The following is a 20971-nucleotide window of genomic DNA, read 5'->3' on the forward strand; positions in this document are numbered from 1 at the left end:
AAAAAATTCGAATTGACAGTTTTTTTACAAAAAAATAAAACTCTAAAAAAAAAACAATACTAAAACTTGGGAAAAATTTACTTTCGGCTCAAATAGCTTTTCAAAAATTAAAAATATTGGCTTCAAAGTTATTTTATTTCAGAGAAAATATTGTTTTCAATATTCAGTAATTTTTATATAAAAATCCAACAGTCCGTTTTTTTCATAAAAAATAAAATCTACAAAAAATAGTGCGCAAATTTGGTAAAAATACATATGGACAAACTTTTAAGCAAGACAAATCGACAGACGGGATGGGAAGTTATCAGTGTGGGTCGCATCCCAGCCTCTTTTATCGTTAAAGCGCGATGTCCCCCCTTGCCATTATCCATGGATGGCACTTGCATCGAGGAGACTGAAAATCTCGATATTCTCCGTATGTGTATCACCAACCACCTTTTGTGAAACGATCGCATACGATGGCTGTTATCCACAACTTATATACGTCCAAAATTTGAGTATAACTGTCATCTGTGAGCTAGTGCTCCTAAAACTTATTTAAGCCTCTTGGACAACATTGAACGGAGATTATTTAAATTAATTGGTGATAACACCATCATAGGATCATTTACGTCGCTTGAACATCGTCGTAACGTTTCTTGTCTCACCCTTTTTACCGTTATTTTAACGGTTCATTCTCTAAAAAAATAGCCAGCTGCATTCCTCCTCTTAAACAGTTTAACCGTAGTGCTTGTGCTTCTAGGAATGCTCATCAGAACACCCTCGAGCCCAACTTCGTCATACTGTCAATTACAGAGATTAGTTATTTACCCGTACTTCGCGAATGTGGAATGCCTTACCACATCCTGTTTTTCCCAGTCATTGCAATATTCATACCTTCACACTTTTGTAGGTGTAATCAATGTCTTAATTTTAAAATAAAAACACATTTCCTTTTCTTATCATTCAAATGGTACAATATATTTTGTTTACCTCTTTTTTGTTTTTAACATTAACAGCTTACAAAATATTTAAAACTGAGACTCAAATCAAACAAAAAGTTTTTTTTTCTCTTAATTTTTTCCTCTTCCAATTAAACAATTTAAAATATATATAATATACCTATATTTGTATTAATTAATATTTTAAAATTAATGTTTCTTTTTAACCCTATTTTTGAGAATATATAATTTTCTTTTCAAAGGGTGGGATGTAATTTTTGTTGTTTGTTTCGTTTTCATTAGGTATATATATATTATTTTCTTGTTCTACAAAATCAGGAAGACAACTTAAACAATTTTTACAATTTTCTAAAATACAATCAGACGCAATAATTTATCATAGTATAGTGTTAGTTGTTCTGTTTTTGTTTTTTTAGTAATTTATTTTTATTTATTTACTTTGTGTACAAAAAGGCAAATTTTCGAAAAAGGCTTCTCCTTCAATCAATTCAATGAACTTGGGGAGGGGTATGGTTGAAAAAACTACAAGAATATTTAAGAGCAAAAACAAAAAATAATTATTGTTAAGGCAAAGTGAAAAGAATTTAAATTGAATGGTAAGACCAACAATTTACATATAATATGAATATAATTTTTTAATAATAATAATAATAAAACTATTTACATAAATTTACAAAACTAAAAGATACAAACTAAATCCTAAACGGTTAAAGTAAAAAAAGCGTTTTTATTTGTTTAAATTTTTAATTTCATTTTGTTACTCTTATTGTTAATTGTTTTAATGTTTTTAATTTCTTCTTTCTTTTTTTTTTTTTTTTTAATTGAAACAAATCCATTTTTGGCATTTAAAATATATAAATTTCTCTCTCAAGCTCCTACACGTATGCAATAGAAAACAAATTGTTTATATATATTTATGTATGTTTTAGGCGCTGAAATGTGGGAAGTTATATATTTTTGTTCTTTTATTTACATCTTCTGTATATATATATAATATATTTTTTTTTTAGTATATGAGTCTTAGTTCTATGCAGTATATATAAGTAACACATTTATATATGAGTTTTGTATTTTCTTTTTAGTAACAAACTTTATTGTAATATATATATATAATTTGTTGGTTCTATATGTTGTGTGTTTTTGTTTCTTCTATAGAAAATGTCAGCTTTAAAAAAAATTGCTTAACATTTTTAAAATTATTATTAAGATTTAAAGTTGAGATGTAGTAGAAAACCTTTGCGAGTTCAGCTGTGGCGGCCAGAGTTGATGATTAAATGCTCTTATGGCCGCCTAAAATGAATACCAATAGTACACAGTAGTCCCATATTATGGTTTGCATAGCCTTGAGAGTTCCAGAGTTGAACTGATGGATATGGGCACTTGTGTGTTGTGTCCAACTTTTAGAATAATAAACACCATCCTCTCCAGGAGTAGTAGTAGTTGTTGAGGAATTGGATTCGAAACGATTGTTCAGCTTTGTTTTCGATGATGAGAGATGAAATTTTCGTTTGTTAGTTCTGTTGTTGTTGTTATTGTTGTTGTAAGTTGATTGATGAGTTATTATTGAAGATGTAGTGCGAATGGCTTGGTGAGGATTATTTGTATTATTATTGAAAGTGCTGAAAATTCGACTTTTTGTTGTGTTATTAACTAAAAGTCAGACTCGTGCTAGCTGTTAACTTTCTCGGTTTGGTAGTTTTGAATGGAAGTTACGTGGCCATGGTAGAGGCCATTCGTATTGACGCGGAACAGGTCCTCGGACGTTTTTCTCAAAGTATTTAAAATATGTATACCACCATTCGCGACCAATATAATTATTTGCGCCCGGCTGAAATAAAACAAACAAACAAAAATTATATTCACATGCTTTAAGGAATACTAAATATGGTAATTTTTTTTTTGTTTGAAATTGACTAACCTTAAGTAGAAAATGATTATTTGCCAGCGTATGATAGGTCCACCAGAGTCGCGTCGTCACATAATATGCAATCAGAATATCAATTGTGTAATGACCATGTGCCAACAGAACGAACAGAACCCCAATAAAGGCCGAAACCCAGGCAATCCAATGTAATACGAAAAATCTTCTCGGTGAGTCTAAAAAAATTATATAAAATTTAAGTCAATTTAATTGAATTTAGCCACCCAGCGCGGTGCGGTACGGCGGTGTTTGTGAATTTTTATTTATTAAGCGCCCGCCACCACTTCTAGGCCGCAGACGACAGGAATTTATAAATTTTTAAAAATTTCCTATACTTACACTCTGTAATGATTAGGTACCCAAGCACTAGCATGACGGTATGTCCACTGTAGATGTAGTCTCCACAATACGTGTGCTTTCCATTAATTGACAATCCAAAGCCAGACATAAGTTGGAAGGCTCTGCTTATGATCTCCATTGGTGTGGCTGTAGTATTTAGTTTTGGACTGCAAATGTATGTTTTACTGGAAACTGGTAACACTGTCACGTACATGGTGATCGAACGCATAAAGTATAGGACGGCCAAAATGAGAAATATTCGCCGCATGATAATGAATCTGAAAAAAAAAAGAAATTTAAATGGGTTTTAAAATTAATAATGATTTATTTTGGAGTCAATAGAAAAATATGATTTCAGCGGAGAAGATTTAAATCTACTAGATGGCGCTTATTGATATAACAACATAGTCAACTGAGGCGTAAAGGCACTTTTTAAATTTATGTAACAATGTTTTTGTAGTTTCGTTTGTGTACTTTGAGTTTTACATCTTCAACTAAGAGATCAATGCAACACCTTAGAATCATACTAGGTGGACCATTAAGTGGTTTCCTTTAAAATCAAACGGTGAGATTTTTGAACAGACGTTTTGGCCGAAATCTAGACTGGAATCCTAGTGGACATTTCTTATGGACTGCTTGGTCGTACAGTAGGCACAGATGAGAATGTGGAACTCAATTCACGAACTTCAACTCCCTATGGACCTCATTAACATTTTACGAATTACCTTGAGGAGAATATCTGATTATCCGCTTAAAAGATTCGCACAATCTTTGAAGACCAAAACGATTTCGGAAGAAAAAAAATGATCACATCATCAACTAAAAGATCATTCTTTTAAAATCAAACATTAAGTTTTTTGGCCGGAGTCTGGACTTCAATCCTAGTGGACAGTACATACTTATGGTCTGCTTGGTAGTTGGTTAATTTGGAACTCAATTAACGAACATCAACTAGCCATGCATGGCATAAATTCAACATTTCACGCATTACCCTGAGAAGAATCGCGGATTATTCGCTTACAAGATTCAATTTCCTTAGCAGTTGAAGACGCACGATCTTTGATTTTGGGAAAACATATTTTTGTATTTCAAAAAATAAGACTAGCAACAACATTTCGGTGGGTGATGTTAAACCGACTTTTTTATTGACTAAAATTGAAAAAAAAGGTTTATAAAGACAAAATTAGCGACGTAAAATTCATTTCGTCGCGTTCAGATCGGAAATCAGATCTTCTATTTTCATCTCGGAAAGTTTATCAGTGTTTTTAAGGAAGCTTGACATTCTAGAAAATTTAAAGAGAAAGTGAATCACAGTTTCCCTTTTATGTTGGTCTCCGAAGCTACGGCAATGTGAGTATTGTGAGGGATACCCCACTTTGTTACATGCTCTGGGCCAGTGTCCGGTGCATAATGCAGTGAATCAGGCTATATCATCGCGTGGTCTACATTTAAGTTCGCTAGAACAGTTGGGGTGCCATAACACTAGATATAGTTAGACTATTTCACATGTAGTTCAATTCTGTCAGAAAAATCGAGAACATTTTGCTCTTCATAGTTCCAAGCTGAATATTTACCCTTTCCGCAAATGGGCTATGAAGGGCCGATCCTTGACGGGCCAACTTAACAGCCCGTTCACTTAAAAAGAAACATTTAGAGACTTGGAGGCATTTTCAACAACTTCATACTACATATTTGCCCCACAGTAAAGGTAGGGGTATCAAAGTCTGTCGTAACCAAGATGACTTTAAAATCCTTACTGAGATTCAAAACATGGAAGCAGTAGCACGTGTTTGTCTCAAAAATATCGGATGGAATCAATTGCTTAATATTGGGTCTGGAAAAGCAACAGTTTACAGTCTAACATTTAAGGCATCTGTTGGGCAGGATCGAATGTTTTTCTACAGGTGTAAAAGGTGATGCAAGATATTTCGCTCTGGAAGATAAAGACAGGATTTGACCATTCAGTCGTAGCAGGTTGAGAGCAAGTATTTTAGTGTTGGGCTTAAAAAAATATCAGTTCTACCACGTTTGGGAGTGTTTGCTATTACTAATAAAGCCATAATACATTTTTTAAATTTTTATTTCGTAAATTTTATTTCTTTCCAAAAAAGTTGTATTTTTAATAAATACTAATAAGAAATTCCAATTTTGAGAAATAAGAGAACCAAGAACTCATAATATGTATAGTTTTAAAGAGTGTTTGATTTTCAAGAAAAAAATAACAGGCAGACAATTTAATTCCGTGGCCAAGAATTAACCTTTTTTTATAAGAATAACCATTATTTATTTATTAAAAATGGTTTCGGGCAAGTTGCAGTCGCGTTTGGCTCGAACCGAGACGCTCAATTTCCGTATGTCAGCAATTAAGGGCCAACAATTGTATTTAAAGGCATTAATCGTCTCGGGCTTATCTGCGTAGACAAGTAACTTCATATACATAACTCCTCAAAAAATAGTCCAGCACTGTAAAAACCGCACTATCTAAGAGGACACTTCACAGTCATACGACGCGAGATTATTCGCCTACCAAATGCTTTCCTCAATAAATTCATTGCTGTTGTTGTAATACCTGCACGATTTGCACAATTTCCGTATGTAAAGGGCAATGCCAACTAAGCATACAAGTGACAGCTGTCAAAAAAAAAAAACAAATTACGAAAGAAATATTGCCAGAATGCAATTTTTTCCAATAAGACAAAATAAGAAATAAATTTTACTCAAATTCAATTTTCGAAATTAACCTAAGTGAAAATAAAATAATAGTCGTTTTCCTGGTAGCTGTTTTGTTTACTCGAACCATTTTTTAGGTCACTAAAAGCCTTTTGTGGGTCTTATATTATTCTTTCTTAGTTTGATTAAGGAAACAAGAAACAATGAATAAACTTGCCTTCAATATAAAATACAATAACATTATTTTATGTTCGTTGAACTTATGTAGCATCAAATATCAAAGTGATTTTTATTTGTTTTACTCCATGCAACTATTAATTAAGGACAGTTAATTCAACAAACTCATTGCTTGTCCCTTGGGGTAGAAATTGAAAGCAATGACATTAATGTCAACTGGAAACAAAAAACACAAGACGAATAGTGCCTAGGATACCAATGACCGCGATGTAGGGCGGTAGAAATAAATTGTTTATTTTTGTGGGAAAAAGGCAATACATTATTTTAATGGATAGTGCAACTATTTGTTTTATGAACTGTCAAGAATCCACTATACAATTAAATGTGTTTTGTCGTTTTAGACGAACAAAAGGGTGATAATTCCAAATATTCTTAAAATTAATGTATGTCTAAGATTTTATCTTTGGAACCTGATTTTAGTTAAATATCACTAAGACGCACAGTTTTTTCATTTACTGTTCACTTGTGATTTTGATCTTACAGCTGTTAGTTGAAAACGATACAAAAATCCAGACGATTCTAAATTAAATATGCAAAAGAAGTTAAGCATAAAATAGTTAAAAATATCCTTTAATTTCAATGCGGTCCGAGTGTAAACGAGTAGTTAGAAGTGTTATCAATGAACACATCCATTTTGAATTGGAGTTGATAACACTGGTCAAAATTTGTCTATTAAACGGTGATTTTTTAAGAGCTTGAGAACTTTAAAAAAAAAACGCATAAAATTTGCAAAATCTCATCGATTCTTTATTTGAAACGTTAGATTGGTCCATGACATTTACTTTTTGAAGATAATTTCATTTAAATGTTAACCGCGGCTGCGTCTTAGGTGGTCCATTCGGAAAGTCCAATTTTGGGTAACTTTTTCGAGCATTTCGGCCGGAATAGCCCGAATTTCTTCGGAAATGTTGTCTTCCAAAGCTGGAATAGCTTCTGGCTTATTTGTGTAGACTTTAGACTTGACGTAGCCCCACAAAAAATAGTCTAAAGGCGTCAAATCGCATGATCTTGGTGGCCAACTTACCGGTCCATTCCTTGAGTTGAATTGTTCTCCGAAGTTTTCCTTCAAAATGGCCATAGAATCGCGAGCTGTGTGGCATCTAGCGCCATCTTGTTGAAACCACATGTCAACCAAGTTCAGTTCTTCCATTTTTGGCAACAAAAAGTTTGTTAGCATTGAACGATAGCGATCGCCATTCACCGTAACGTTGCGTCCAACAGCATCTTTTAAAAAATACGGTCCAATGATTCCACCAGCGTACAAACCACACCAAACAGTGCATTTTTCGGGATGCATGGGCAGTTCTTGAACGGCTTCTGGTTGCTCTTCACTCCAAATGCGGCAATTTTGCTTATTTACGTAGCCATTCAACCAGAAATGAGCCTCATCGCTGAACAAAATTTGTCGATAAAAAAGCGGATTTTCTGCCAACTTTTCTAGGGCCCATTCACTGAAAATTCGACGTTGTGGCAGATCGTTCGGCTTCAGTTCTTGCACGAGCTGTATTTTATACGGTTTTACACCAAGATCTTTGCGTAAAATCTTCCATGTGGTCGAATAACACAAACCCAATTGCTGCGAACGGCGACGAATCGACATTTCACGGTCTTCAGCAACACTCTCAGAAACAGACGCAATATTCTCTTCTGTACGCACTGTACGCATTCGTGTGGTTGGTTTAATGTCGAATAAAGTAAACTGAGTGCGAAACTTGGTCACAATCGCATTAATTGTTTGCTCACTTGGTCGATTATGTAGACCATAAATCGGACGTAAAGCGCGAAACACATTTCGAACCGAACACTGATTTTGGTAATAAAATTCAATGATTTGCAAGCGTTGCTCGTTAGTAAGTCTATTCATGATGAAATGTCAAGGCATACTGAGCATCTTTCTCTTTGACACCATGTCTGAAATCTAGCGTGATCTGTCAAATACTAATGCATGAAAATCCTAACCTCAAAAAAATCACCCTTTATATGTACACAAACTTAGAAATACACGTTTTCAACATTATTTATACTTTTTAATTAAACTTGATGTAATAACTATAAGACTACAAGTTCATAATAAAAGAAAAAAATTGGTTTCATACCGTTTTGCGTTCTTTTAAGGTTTATGTATGGCAGGTGAACCCTGCCTGATGATGATTTGAAAAATAAATAAGATAGTGAACATTTTAAAACAAAATACTGAAGTAATTGATGTAAATTTGGAAAATGATCATGAATGTTTTATCAAAATTATAAAAAGTTGTATCTCAAAAGGCTGACTTGATGGATTTATTTGGAAATCATATTCGAACTAAAGCTATCAAAAACCTAAAAAAGAGTATAAACTGATTGCCAGCTACTTAAACCTGCTGACCAGTGTAATAGAAAATTCAACAGTATTTAGTATTGAATTGAAGATTTGCCGATCTTGAACATGATTGAAGAAATAAGTTTTTTAATATTTTAAATTAGTTTTTAACATGGCTTGTGTGCTTGGCATTGTTTAATATCAAAATTTAAAAAGATTTATTAAAACCTGACAGCCATTTTAGCAAGTTACTATGTTAAGAAAAGGATCTTGCCAAATTTAAACTATGTAAACTTCTTACTATCAATAGTTCCCGTGGCATCAAGAAAAGTATTTAGGACTGTCATGTCAAAAGTCTCGACTTCAATCCCTGCCACTTACTTTTTTCAGGAGAACTACCTCTTGGTTGGAAATGACTTGGTTCTCTTAAAGAAACTTTGGTCATGAAGAGAGCTTTTTAGCCGTTCAGATTCGGTGTAAACACTGTACGTCCCCTTAATCCCTGCCATGACTCGCACACAGGAATGGCTGAGATTTGTAAGTCAAAAGGCTCTGGTTTCCTTCAAGCTGATGATAATTTATTAAATTTTTAAATCTATCTATTGAAATTTTAATAAAACTAAATTCACTAAATTGTTTGAAATGTGCTGCGTTTCTTAAAGTACATATAAAAAGGTTAGTTTCTTTTTCCAGACAAAGGTTTGTTTCATTTGTTTTCTTTGTGAACTGTCACTGTTTTTAAATAAATTGATTGATTTTGATTTTTCATAGAAAGATTTAAAAAAATAGTGACATCCCTAAAATCGGAATAAATTAATTTTAATTGTAAATTTCTTAAATATTGCGACATGGTCACTTCTTCAACCAGTAAAAGTTTTCGAGTTGGGTTCCATATATAGCACTCCATATGTCGCACTTACAAACCTGTAAGTCGTTCTGTCGTTCAGAACGGGGAATGCAACAGTTCTGCCAAACGTCACTATTACAGTTTGCTGGGAGCAAAATAAAATGATGGAACTTCGAAGTGAGTCGCCTAAAACGATTCTAGCAATAAGCTAATGTGGTTTTCCATAGGCAAAATCAGATTTCTTTAAAAAATTGATTTTTTTCGTGGCGCATGGAACACGGTTCGAATTGTTTTTGTTTTGTTGTTATTTTATTAGTGTTACCTCATGTGCGTGTTTACAAGTGCGGAATGTATTGGTTCAAGGAGTGGTAAATCTGCCAAAAAAATCTGCTTAATATGTTGCCTCATGGAGTAAAACAGGAGACATTTGTGTTTTGACAGATCTGGATCGAAAATAAATTGTATTTTACCTATGAAATTATGAAACATTTTGGTTGAAAATCGGCTGACAATTGCCTAAAATATCGTAGCTTCCAATTATAAATTATCTCTTAACACGGTTGGATAATTTTGGAAAACAAAAAATTGGTAGACTCATTGACATTCAAATGTCTTGACAGATGACAGAGAATATGGAAATATAATTATAAGTGTAAACAACAGGTCGTAAAAAAACATTTAAAAAATATAAAAAGTGAAACAATAATGGGGCAGGAAATAACGACTGCTGCCAAAAGGCACATTTGTAGGAGCCAATGACACAAATATGGATTCGGTTGATTGAAGAATTTTTTTTGTTTTTAAAAGCAAGTTAAGCTCAGATAATTTCCAGGAGACTAGCGACAAAGTCTCAATGTCGCTAGTGTTCTGGCAGGGTTTTCTGTGCATCATTTTTCAAGGTTAAAATTGAAGGCTGTGCAGAGGTTTGACCATTTGGTTTTACATTCGTTGAAGGCCATCTCAATGGCGTTGACAATGTCTTGCCAACCTGTGTCCTTTAGTAGTTTATACATCGCACAACCTGCATTCTACAAGCATTGCCTGGTCTCGATCTCCTGGAAAAATTGTAAAGTTTGTTAATGCGTCCAATCCTTTACAATTTTTATTTCTGTGAATTCTTTTTCGTTGTTTTGGCAGACCATTTTTATGGATTTTAAATTCTGCTAATATCCTATAAATTGTTGCTGGTATTTCCTGTTTAGAAACCTTATGTCAACTAAAAATTGAATGATGTTGTTGGGAAGAACATCATCCAATATCCAATTAGTGGAAAATCGCCTACTTATTTGAAAATACAAGAAATGTTGGCTTAGACGATTTTGAACGATTGCAAGAAGTCGGGAAATTTTGTTGATGGAAAAATTAATGTTGCCATTTTTTTAATCAATTTTGACAGATAAAATTGGGGGTATACATGGATGAATTTTCTTTCGAAAAATCTGCCAATATTGGAAGATCTTCTAATCTTGCATACTTAGCTTTATGTGAACACCGTCAAACGAAAATATGTATTTTGACATTTTACGCCTAGAAAATTGTTCTTGCTATCTGACATTGTTTTTCGGTTAGATAAGGACGAAGATAAATTCAAAAATTCATATGCCAATTTGCTGTTTTCCTTCGCCTTTTAAGTTAATTGGCAAGAATTATCTATGACAATCTAATTAATCCTCCTAAGTGGATTAATGGCTGTATAAAAACAGATGTTGATAATAATTGTTAATTGATGTCATATTGTGTACATCTGAAAAAGAAAAATAGCAATCGCATGACATGACACATGACTTGTTTCAATAAACTAAAAGGGAAATAATGCACCCACATAAATACTGCTGTTATCATCAAAGGCTTATATCGCCTCGAGCTAGCTAGCTCGTCATTCCCTCTTGACAATAATCAATTTATATATTTCTTATCACCACATCGACACATTTTGATTTAAAACCACTTGAATGTTCAAGTAGGTGGATAAAAGTTTATTATTTTAGAATGTTCAAAACTTACCTGTGTTTATGTAACAATGTCAGCAATATGCATGTATTAACGGTCACCATGATTAGAATTTCACTAACATACAATGCCCAATCTTGTGCTTCAACATTATCTAAGAATACGTCTGGCAATGGCCCATAAATATTTCGATCGGGTAATCTTTCATGGACCAAAGATAATGAAACTGTTGCCAAAATAAAATTAACTAATAATATCACAAATGCTAAAAATATAGAAAAGAAAAAATAAAATCATTAAGTAAACAATATGGAAATATAAAAAATATTTAACATACCAATAAATGTTTTCCATTTTTCTTTAGGAAATTTTGGTTCTTCACGCAAAGGCACTGGAACATCTAGTTTTAGTATTACAGCTTCTCCATTACTTGAACCATTCGAATTCTGGTACGGCAGGCTGTAATTTTCTTCAGGTACTTCCTGGAAAAGAACAATAAGAAAAACAATATGAAATTAATAAATATTTAAAGTTTTGAAGAAAAAACATGTCCGTAGCCAAAAATATTTAACTTAGAATCACAAATTATTGTTAATAAAAGTAGTTTTTAATAGTTCAATCAGATTATAAATTTCGGTAAGAGAATATCATAAGGGTTTCCGTTTTTGTTCATAAGTTCCATCTATCTAATAAAATTTAAAGAAATGGGGGATCAAGTGCCCTTTTTATTTAGTCTGGGTTCGTATGTCTTTAATAGTTTCTAAAAATTAAAAAAGGTTTATCATCGATTTAATCCTGGAGGTTTTGTTTTTTGTTTTCAGATATGCAGAGTATATTTTATCCTTCCCTTGATCGCTTATGGCTACGGGCGTGCTATAAAATTCATAAGTCATTTAATTTTTCTATTGATGTATCTTTTTTTTCTAAACGTTAATTAAAAATAAAAGGAAAAAAAGAAGAGTAGACCTGTAATCAATGGAAATACATCATAACCATGCCTTCTAATTATAGACCGACTTATGGACTATACTTTATATAGGGTCGGTAATTTTCTATAGTCCTATCATCCCCCAGTTGGATTTTTTTTATTGATAGGCCAAGCGATGAGGGCCAGTGTCAATCAGAGGTTACTTTACGACCATATACATAAACCTACTTACAAACATTGTATAGGGGCCAATTTATAAGTTCATATCTGTAGCTTGTAGGATGTATAAAACATGGTACCATGTACTTATGTGGTGCATGAGCTATGATGGTCTTTTCGAGATCTTCTCTTTTATTTTTATAATTGACATAAATTATTATTGTACTTTAATGCGTTTGTTACTGCAAATCTAGGGACAGACCAAGCAAATAGAAAACAATTGGGATCATACATGCATCACACGCTCATGAAGTCTTCCAAACTGTACATTGTACAAATTAATTTAAAGTTAGATGGCTACAAACCAATGAAAACTACATCTCCCAATAATCATATGCATACGTCAAAGTATTTTCGCATTCACACTCAGTCAGCCATATTGTTTTTAATGTCAGTTTCTAAAGTGAGATGTATTTTCACGAGCATATTGCTTCGACCCGAGAGTAAAAAAGACAGACAGAAAATATACCTAATCCCCAATATCATGAAAGGTCGCTTTGAACTTTTGAAAAGCGATACGAAATAAGTTTGGTTCAACTAAGATGCATTTGACTTTAATACGACGCGACGAAGCTAGATCGAGTACATTAACTAAGTACATTAATTCATCAATGGTCTCGTTGTCTTAGAGTCTATACAATTGTTCAATTTAATTCAATAAGTTAAGTGGAGTGATAAAATATTTAGTTAAATATAAAACATTGCATTTTGCATTTTGTCTAGTATCGTTGCAAAAACGTAGAACGTAGACGTAGTATAGTACTTTAATGGAGAGGAACGACCGATGCGACATCTGGGCAGCTGTCAAAGAATTGGTGGTGTTGCGAATGAGGAGAAATCACTAACGCCACCAGCACACCCATCAATGTACTAGAATTGACTGTTCCATGAAATTATTACGTATTTTATAAACAATTTTAAAAATGTAACAAATTTTTGCATTGCAACTGACTAAAAATTAAGCTCCATTTCGCACTTTTGATACATTACAAATTTATTGAAAAACAGCGACACAATAGTGCACGTTGACAGTTTGACAGCTTTTATTCGCTGTCATGTGTGTTTTGCTAAAATGCGTGTTGGGCAGAGTCTACATTAAATAGTTTTATTTATTAATGTTTTATTAGGTGTAGAAAAAAGTTGTGTTCACGATTAACTAATTGTCATATTATCGAGTTTTACATTTTCTAGACATTGGATTCTCGAAAAAGAAATTAAAACTTTAAAAAGAAATTAAAGCAGAAACAGTTTTTTCCGTTGAGCTAGTTTCTAAGAAGCGTAACTAAAAGAACATACATAGTATCTTAAAAACTTTTAAAACTTAATATCGATCAGGTATATGAAATAGTTGCCACTGCGTTAGTAAAATTAAGTGTTGGCAGCCCTTAAAAAAAAAGATTTCGAAAAATGAAGTTAAGAGAAAATAAAAATGGAACAAGAAGACAGACAGAATCCTTCACCAAATCAAACGACAAATGCAGTTTTTTTTATATTGTACGCGCACTCAAGGGGATATGAAGACCCTTATAATAATTATACACAGTGCGAGTAATTAGGAAGGGAGGATAGAATTTGAAAGGAGATACCGATGCACATTGGTTTTGAATGCCTGCACATTGTAATGAGTGGGAAATATTGAGTCTGGTAAAGCATTCCACATTCGTGTAGTGCGACTAAAAAAAGAATCTCTGAACTTTACAGTACGACCGAAATTGGGCTCAAGAGTAAACTGATGGGCATTCCTAAAAGAACGAGTAGTACGGTTGAATTGTTTGAGGGGAGGAATGCAACTGGCTATTTCATTAGAGCATTGCTTATGGAAGTAGCGATAGAATAATGAGAGACATGAAACCTTACGATGGTGCTCGAGAGATGCAAAAGTTTCAGTTAGACAATGGTCACCTATCATTTTTAGAGCTCTCTTTTGAATTCTGTCCAATAGTGGGTTATAGGAGCACGAGCACCTGCCCAAATATGGGAATTGTACTCAAGTTTTGGACGAATATAGGTTTTATAAATGATAGCCAGATCAGAAGGGGTAAAAACTTCTTGCATCGTCGGAGAAAACCTAAACACTTAGCAGCATTTTTGGCGATGTCAAATGTGTGATCACTCCACAACAAGTGGTTTGTAATGCACATACCTAGGACTGATAGCTGTTCAATCTCCTCGATACAAGTACCACTCATGGATAGTGCAATTGGGGGAGGGTTACGCTTTTGAGACAGCAGACAGCATTCGAAGCATTAAATTCTACACGCATTTTGATTTTCCATTGAACAAATGCTGTCAAGATCAGAATTTAATGAGCTTATCATATGCTGCCGTTGGTAGTCCACATCCGAAGAACAAGGATGAGAATCTAAAAACGAATATGAAAAGCTGAGGGTACTGTCATCCGCGAAACAATTTAGTGGGTTAGAAGTTTCAGACAAAAGATCATTTATAAAAATGAGGAAGAGCGTCGGAGACAAAACGGAGCCCTGGGGCACACCAGCGTTTATTTTATGAATATCAGTTTTGAACCCGTCCAATACTACTTGAATTGAAAGATAATTTCTAACCCAACGAAGAAAGGATTCATCAATACTAAATGCACGCATTTTCGATAAGAGAGCTTGATGCTAAACTCTATCAAATGATTTTGAAATATCAAGTGCAATAATCTTACTTCCTCCAAAACAATGTAAAGATTTGTTCCACTGTTCGGTGAGATCACCAGTGGACCTATTGTTACGAAAGCCATACTGCCGGTCATTAAGAAGCTTTCGTTCTTCAAGATATTTCTTAAGCTGAAAATGGATCAGCGTTTTTGGAGAGAAGGGATGTAAGTGCAATTGGACGATAGTTGGATGGTGAGGAGGATTCACCTTTTTTAGGGACAGGCTGGACAAATGCAGTTTTCCATCCATTCGGAAAGAGACCTGTAGAATAGAACAGATGGAAAAGCTTACGCAGTGGTTTTGCCAGCGTTGAAGAACACCTCTTCAGAACAATTGCGGGGATACTATCCGGGCCAGCGGATTTGTGAATGTCAAGATTTTTAAGTACTCTAGTAACTGAACGAGTGCGAAAGAAGATTCGTCCCATAGAATCGTTAACGCTTTCAAGTACATGAGTCATGTCACTCACTGGCAGTATCGAATTAACAGAAAACTGTGCTGCAAGCAAATTGACTTTATCAATCGAGCTTACATAGGGAGTGTCATTGGAAACAAGCGTCGGAACCAACGAAGACGTAGTGTTACGCACATTTTTTACAAATGACCAGAAATTTTTACTACCATTGGGACATTGTAGTATTTTTTGCCGTAATTTCTGGTCATGCAAAAATTTAATGCGTCGTATATGTCCGTTACAAGTCTTTCTAGCTTGTTTGAACTTATTCCGGTTTTCCTCAATTGGGTTGGCTTTGTAATTCCGGAAATCTCGAATCAAACCATGAGTTTTCTTTGGGTTTGATAGAAATTTCTCATTCCGCAAAGAATTAAGTTTGTAATCATATCTACACTGGGATCCACGTCACTATCGAGGAAGCATAGTAACCAGTTAAAGTTCCTGAAGAATTCATTGAGACCATCCCAGTTGGCTTTCTCATATTGCCAAACGGTTCTCGAAGGGGTTTTAACTTTAACTGGCGTTTTTTGGCATGAGAAATTTGCAGATATGACACAATGGTCTGATGTACCTAGAGGCGATAATACACTGACAGTATATTTATTAGGATCAGAAGTAAGAAACAAGTCTAGAGTGTTGGCGGATTGACCTGCAAGGTCAGGAATCCGAGTTGGCTCGTCAACTAACTGGTTTAACTCAGCAGAAATATCGACATACCTTGATGTTGTCTGACCCGAATAACGCAGCCACGAAGAATTGTGTACATTGAAATCGCCCGTAACAACGATCTCACTGCGCGGAAAATGGGATACAATTTTCTGGATAGAGTCGCACAGCGCATCGAATTCGTTTGAAGTCGAATTACTATCCAAACTTGGGCTGCGATAAATAAAACAAGTATGAATGATGCGCCTTTGAACAGTAAATTTGAACCATATATAATTAAAATTTGTATTAATACATTGGCCATACTGTGGTAGAAGCTGGTAGGCAACATCATTACGTACGTAAACGGCTAGACCATGGTGAGAAAAGAATAATGGCACTAAGCTATAACCATGATGGTTAAACTCCGTATGATCGGTATTTTCGCCCACCTGGGTTTCACTTAGTGCCAGAACAGCTGGCCTGTTTAAAACAGAATGGACGTATACAGAACACAAATTTTTTCGTAGCCCCCGAATGTTGCTATATTCGACACAAAACTTACCAGCCATCACAATACTCTTTGTCAAATGTGATAAAAACTCGAGTTACCTACCTAAAAACAAACTCTTCGTTACATCCAAAATAACGAATTAAACGTTATTTTATTATTTGTATATACTTCAAATTTACAACGTTTTTTTTTAGTCGTTTGGTTTTTAATCTGGCGCTGAAATACGGCCCTAATTTGTACTAAAAGTGTTAAAAAATTGGGCAACGCGACTGGAATTTATTTGAGCCAGCGTGGAGGCCACTTGCCCGAAATCATTTTTAAAACATAATGCCAAACTCTAAATTCGATAATAAAGCTTATTTCTTGGCTGTAATATTAAATTATAACAAATAAATAAATTAGGTGGCGCAACAGCCTGTTGAGAACTATGGCCTAGTGACTTACAACTCTTAACTATTCCTGTTTGCGAATACTGTTGTTAGGAATGGAGGGGGCCTACAATTTTAATGCCGTATCCGAACGGCTAATTTTTGAAAGCACTTTTTCATGACAAGAATAACTCTTGGAGAATTTGTCAATCTGTTTCTATTCCTACAAATCAACAACCCTTTCACACTGATTCTAATACTTTCCCTTAAGCTTATAAGATAAATTGTCCCCTTTACAATTTGAATAGCTGAACATAAGACTAATTAAAAGTGCATTTGCAACGTCTTTTATATACAATGTTGTTAACCTAGGTAGTACTTGAGCATATACATATACGTTCAAGGGTCCTAGAGCTATGATGGTGGTAACTAGTAAGTCACTTTGACAGTTCGACTTCGATACTTTTAAAAAATAAAACAAGATGAATATTCTTGTCAACAAGCATGTGTCATGTGTGGTTTCTATTTATCTATTATGAACTTCCTGGGTGTCCCAAATTGTATATAGGAAGTTTTACACTTTACTTGAGTTGTTTTTCGTTAAATACGAGAGTAATGGGAATGGGGGTGTTTTGAAAATTGAAAGAAATAGAAAAGCTATCCATTCAAATAATAAAGAAGATACATAGATAGGTATAGTATAATTGTGAGGTTAGGGATAAGGTGGCGGCAGAGGGAGAATGGGCGTAGGGGTTTTTCTTTTCAGTTCAATAAGTGAGAGAAAACTGTTTTAAAAGGTATTAAAGCAATGTGCTACTTAAGAACCATTGCCCTAGTTTTATGAACGAATGTACTTTTGTTATGAAAAATTATAAACAAAAGTTCTTCTACATTGTTTTAATATACAGAATGGAGTTTTGAATGCAAAACCACTTTCATTTGCAAATATATGAGACTGCAGTGAAATATGTGTGTCGTCGCGTGTCGGTCGTTCGTTGTAGAATACAATGATTTAATGGTTGCAGACATTTTTTTTTATATAAATCACAAAAGAAATATTTCATGGAGATGAAATGTTGTCAGTCATTGTCACCTTTCTAAAAGAGTGTTTATTTTGACTACAATTTAAAAACTTGGAGACAGCTTTCCAAGAACCAATTTAAACATGTCATTGTTTTTGAATTAAGCACTAATATTCTTAATAATCAAATACGACATAGTACATATGAGGTTTCTGTAGTGATTAAAATATGAGAGTCATATCAGTGGTTTTCATTTGTTGTTATGTGTGGTTTTAGAAAATAATCTTACAAAAGTTTTATTTTTATAACTAATGGAACATTAAGTTACTGTAGTAGTTTATTAAAAACACTAGCTGAACCTGCAGCCGTTGTTCCATCATTACCACTACAAAAGGAAAGAAGAACTTTTAAATTAAGTTCCTGATTGAAAACAAATTATTCTTTATGAGTAAAGGACGCTTTTTCTGTAAAAAGCGAAGACAGTAAATATTCACATCACACTGGTATTGTAAGCTGCTGGGAACATCAGCTCATTTTTTTCTGAATAATATAACGATACTTCTGATGGACGACTAAATTTCTGTTTTATTTTTCATTAATTACAAACAAACAATACAATACTTCTTTAAAGGATTAAGATGTCCTGAATTCGAAAGTTACCTAAAAATTTTTCTACATAAGGTTTTTAAAATACGAGCCTTTAAAAATTCTGATTTTCAAAACACGCCCCTTTAAAAATTCTGGACAGAACCATAAATAGGGTGTTTAAGGCTAAGTGAAAACACAACATATCTGTTAACAATAAATTGTACGATGTTTTTGCAAAGTACAAATCTTTAGAAATCTTTCAAAAGTTTTGAATGGAATTTCTTTATGATTTTGAATAATTCGTTTTAGAGCCAATTATAATGTCAGAAACACCCTTTTCAACTTTATTTTTAAATTATTCTTTATATATTCCAAAAACTTAATGTTATAACCTTAAGACGACGAATTCGTAACAAGATTAAGAATTGCTTTTATAAAAAGTTTACAACTCTTTATGATATTGTTTGGAAAATAAGTAAGGTACTGAAAGTTTGAAAACGGAATATTGAAGCAAGGGGGTGTAGTTTTGGAAAATCATCACGAATTCTATCCTAAAAAAGCCCAATATACATTTTGTTTTCAAATTGAAATGGAATGTTTCTCAAAAATCAGACGTGAAAGATTGGTTAAAGACATACAACATTTTAGAAAAAGAATCATTTAATTGTCAGTATCATATACATATGTATGTTCTAAAACGACTATTTTTCGAAACAAATCATTCCCGATCCTGATCATTTCGTTATTTCTTGTATTGAAATTTTGAAAACTAATAAATTATTATCAATCATGCATACTGGATTATTGAATGGAATACTTTTACGAACAGAATGGAACATAAAATAAAATAATCTGGACTGCCACAAGGGAGCCATTTGAGACCGCTACTTTTTCAATTATTCATTATTAATTGGCTTCCTATTTAGAACTGTTCTGATTTATTTGAAATTTCAATGCTGTTTTGAAATGTTAATCATGGTGGACTTAGTGTAGTTTCCAAAAAGTCTAATCAGTTCGGGATATTGACTTTTTTTTAAATAAAATTCTTAGAAGGGATTATGACAAACGTAACATGTTTTAGACAAAATACAAGTTTTCAGAATTTAGGAGAGGATCAAGAGAAGATGCCGCATAAATAAATTCTGAGTAAGCTTAACCATTCCACATTCATGATGTGTGGCTTAAAAAAGAATAATTTTTCTTTACAGAAATCCCAAAGTTGATCACAGGGCAAAACTGAGAAGAATTTTTTAGGATTTTGAGTAGTAAGGCAAACATTTTTAAGGTGAGGGGGAGGGGCAAACAACTGACTATATAAATAGAACATGGCCTTTTCAAAACTCTTTTATGGATTCTATTTAGAATCCTAAAATACTTGTTCAAGGGCCATCTGTCTAAATACATAATGTTTGTTTTGCTCAAGTTCTTGACGAAAGAGAGCAAAAACTTTTTTAGTTCATAGCCAGACCTGAAAGAATGAAACATTTCTCGCATCGTTGGAGCAATCGTTAACACTTAGCTGCTTTTTGAAAACGTCGAAATGTGTTGTTATGATGAGAGCCATTAAAGGATTCAGAGAAACTGGACGAATAAGTTATTATGCTTAACACAATGGCCGTCAAAAATAAGTAATTTCATAATATAATAACAAATTAGAGCTTGAGAGCGTTAGAGAAAGTTCTGTAGTACTATATTTTGTATCTGTGACCGAAAAACTTCGATTTTTGTATGTTATGAGTCGTAAAATTTGACTGGTTGACAAAATTACATTTTTTTTCTGGCACACAAGATAAACAATACTTTTTTAAAAGATTAAGCTGTACCGACTTCGAATCCCGTCCTAAAAATTTTTTATCACATAAGATACTTTAAAAATGATTAAAATAACCAAAAAACAGCTTTTAGGGTTAAGTTAAGGAACAACTAATCCCTTAACAATAAATAGTACGATGTTTTTTCAAAGTACATATCTTCGTCTTTTAAAAACAGTCTAAATTATTTTATTTAGCTTCTGGAAAATCACCATAAGTTATAACTAATAAGTCTTCATTTTGCTCTCTATGGAGTTTTGAGAAATACTACAAACATTTCAACTCAATATTGAAGAAAGGGATTATAGATTTGGAAAACCATCACAAATTTAGTTGGAAAAAAACTACTCCATGAATTTAGATAGCGCCAAAAAGCATGTGTTTTTTACGAGCTTCTATAAGTAATATTGTAAAAAAAAGAGGTTGGGATGCGACCCATTTCCCATCCTGTCTGTCGATTTGTCCTGCCTAAAAGTTTTTTTATATGTACTCGTATCAATTTTTACCAAATTTGCGTACTATTTTTGTAGATTTTATTTTTTATGAAAAAAA

General features: G+C 33.4%; 1 protein-coding gene across 3 annotated transcripts in view; it reads right to left on the reverse strand.

Moving 5' to 3' along the window:
• Positions 1 to 928: 928 nt before the first annotated feature.
• The window catches only part of LOC129952858 (phosphatidylcholine:ceramide cholinephosphotransferase 1-like), a 127172-nt gene continuing 107129 nt past the window's right edge, over positions 929 to 20971 (reverse strand). For all 3 annotated transcript variants that reach the window (XM_056065744.1, XM_056065743.1, XM_056065742.1), the window contains exons 2-6: positions 11545 to 11689; positions 11262 to 11472; positions 3202 to 3479; positions 2860 to 3038; positions 929 to 2769 (exon numbers count right to left, since the gene is read on the reverse strand). In XM_056065744.1, coding sequence (XP_055921719.1) covers positions 2617 to 2769; positions 2860 to 3038; positions 3202 to 3479; positions 11262 to 11472; positions 11545 to 11689 — 966 coding nt within the window. In that variant the 3' untranslated portion in view covers positions 929 to 2616. The remainder of the gene's footprint in view (positions 2770 to 2859; positions 3039 to 3201; positions 3480 to 11261; positions 11473 to 11544; positions 11690 to 20971) is intronic.

Source organism: Eupeodes corollae, chromosome 3 (assembly GCF_945859685.1).
Source record: "Eupeodes corollae chromosome 3, idEupCoro1.1, whole genome shotgun sequence".
NCBI lineage: Eukaryota > Metazoa > Arthropoda > Insecta > Diptera > Syrphidae > Eupeodes > Eupeodes corollae.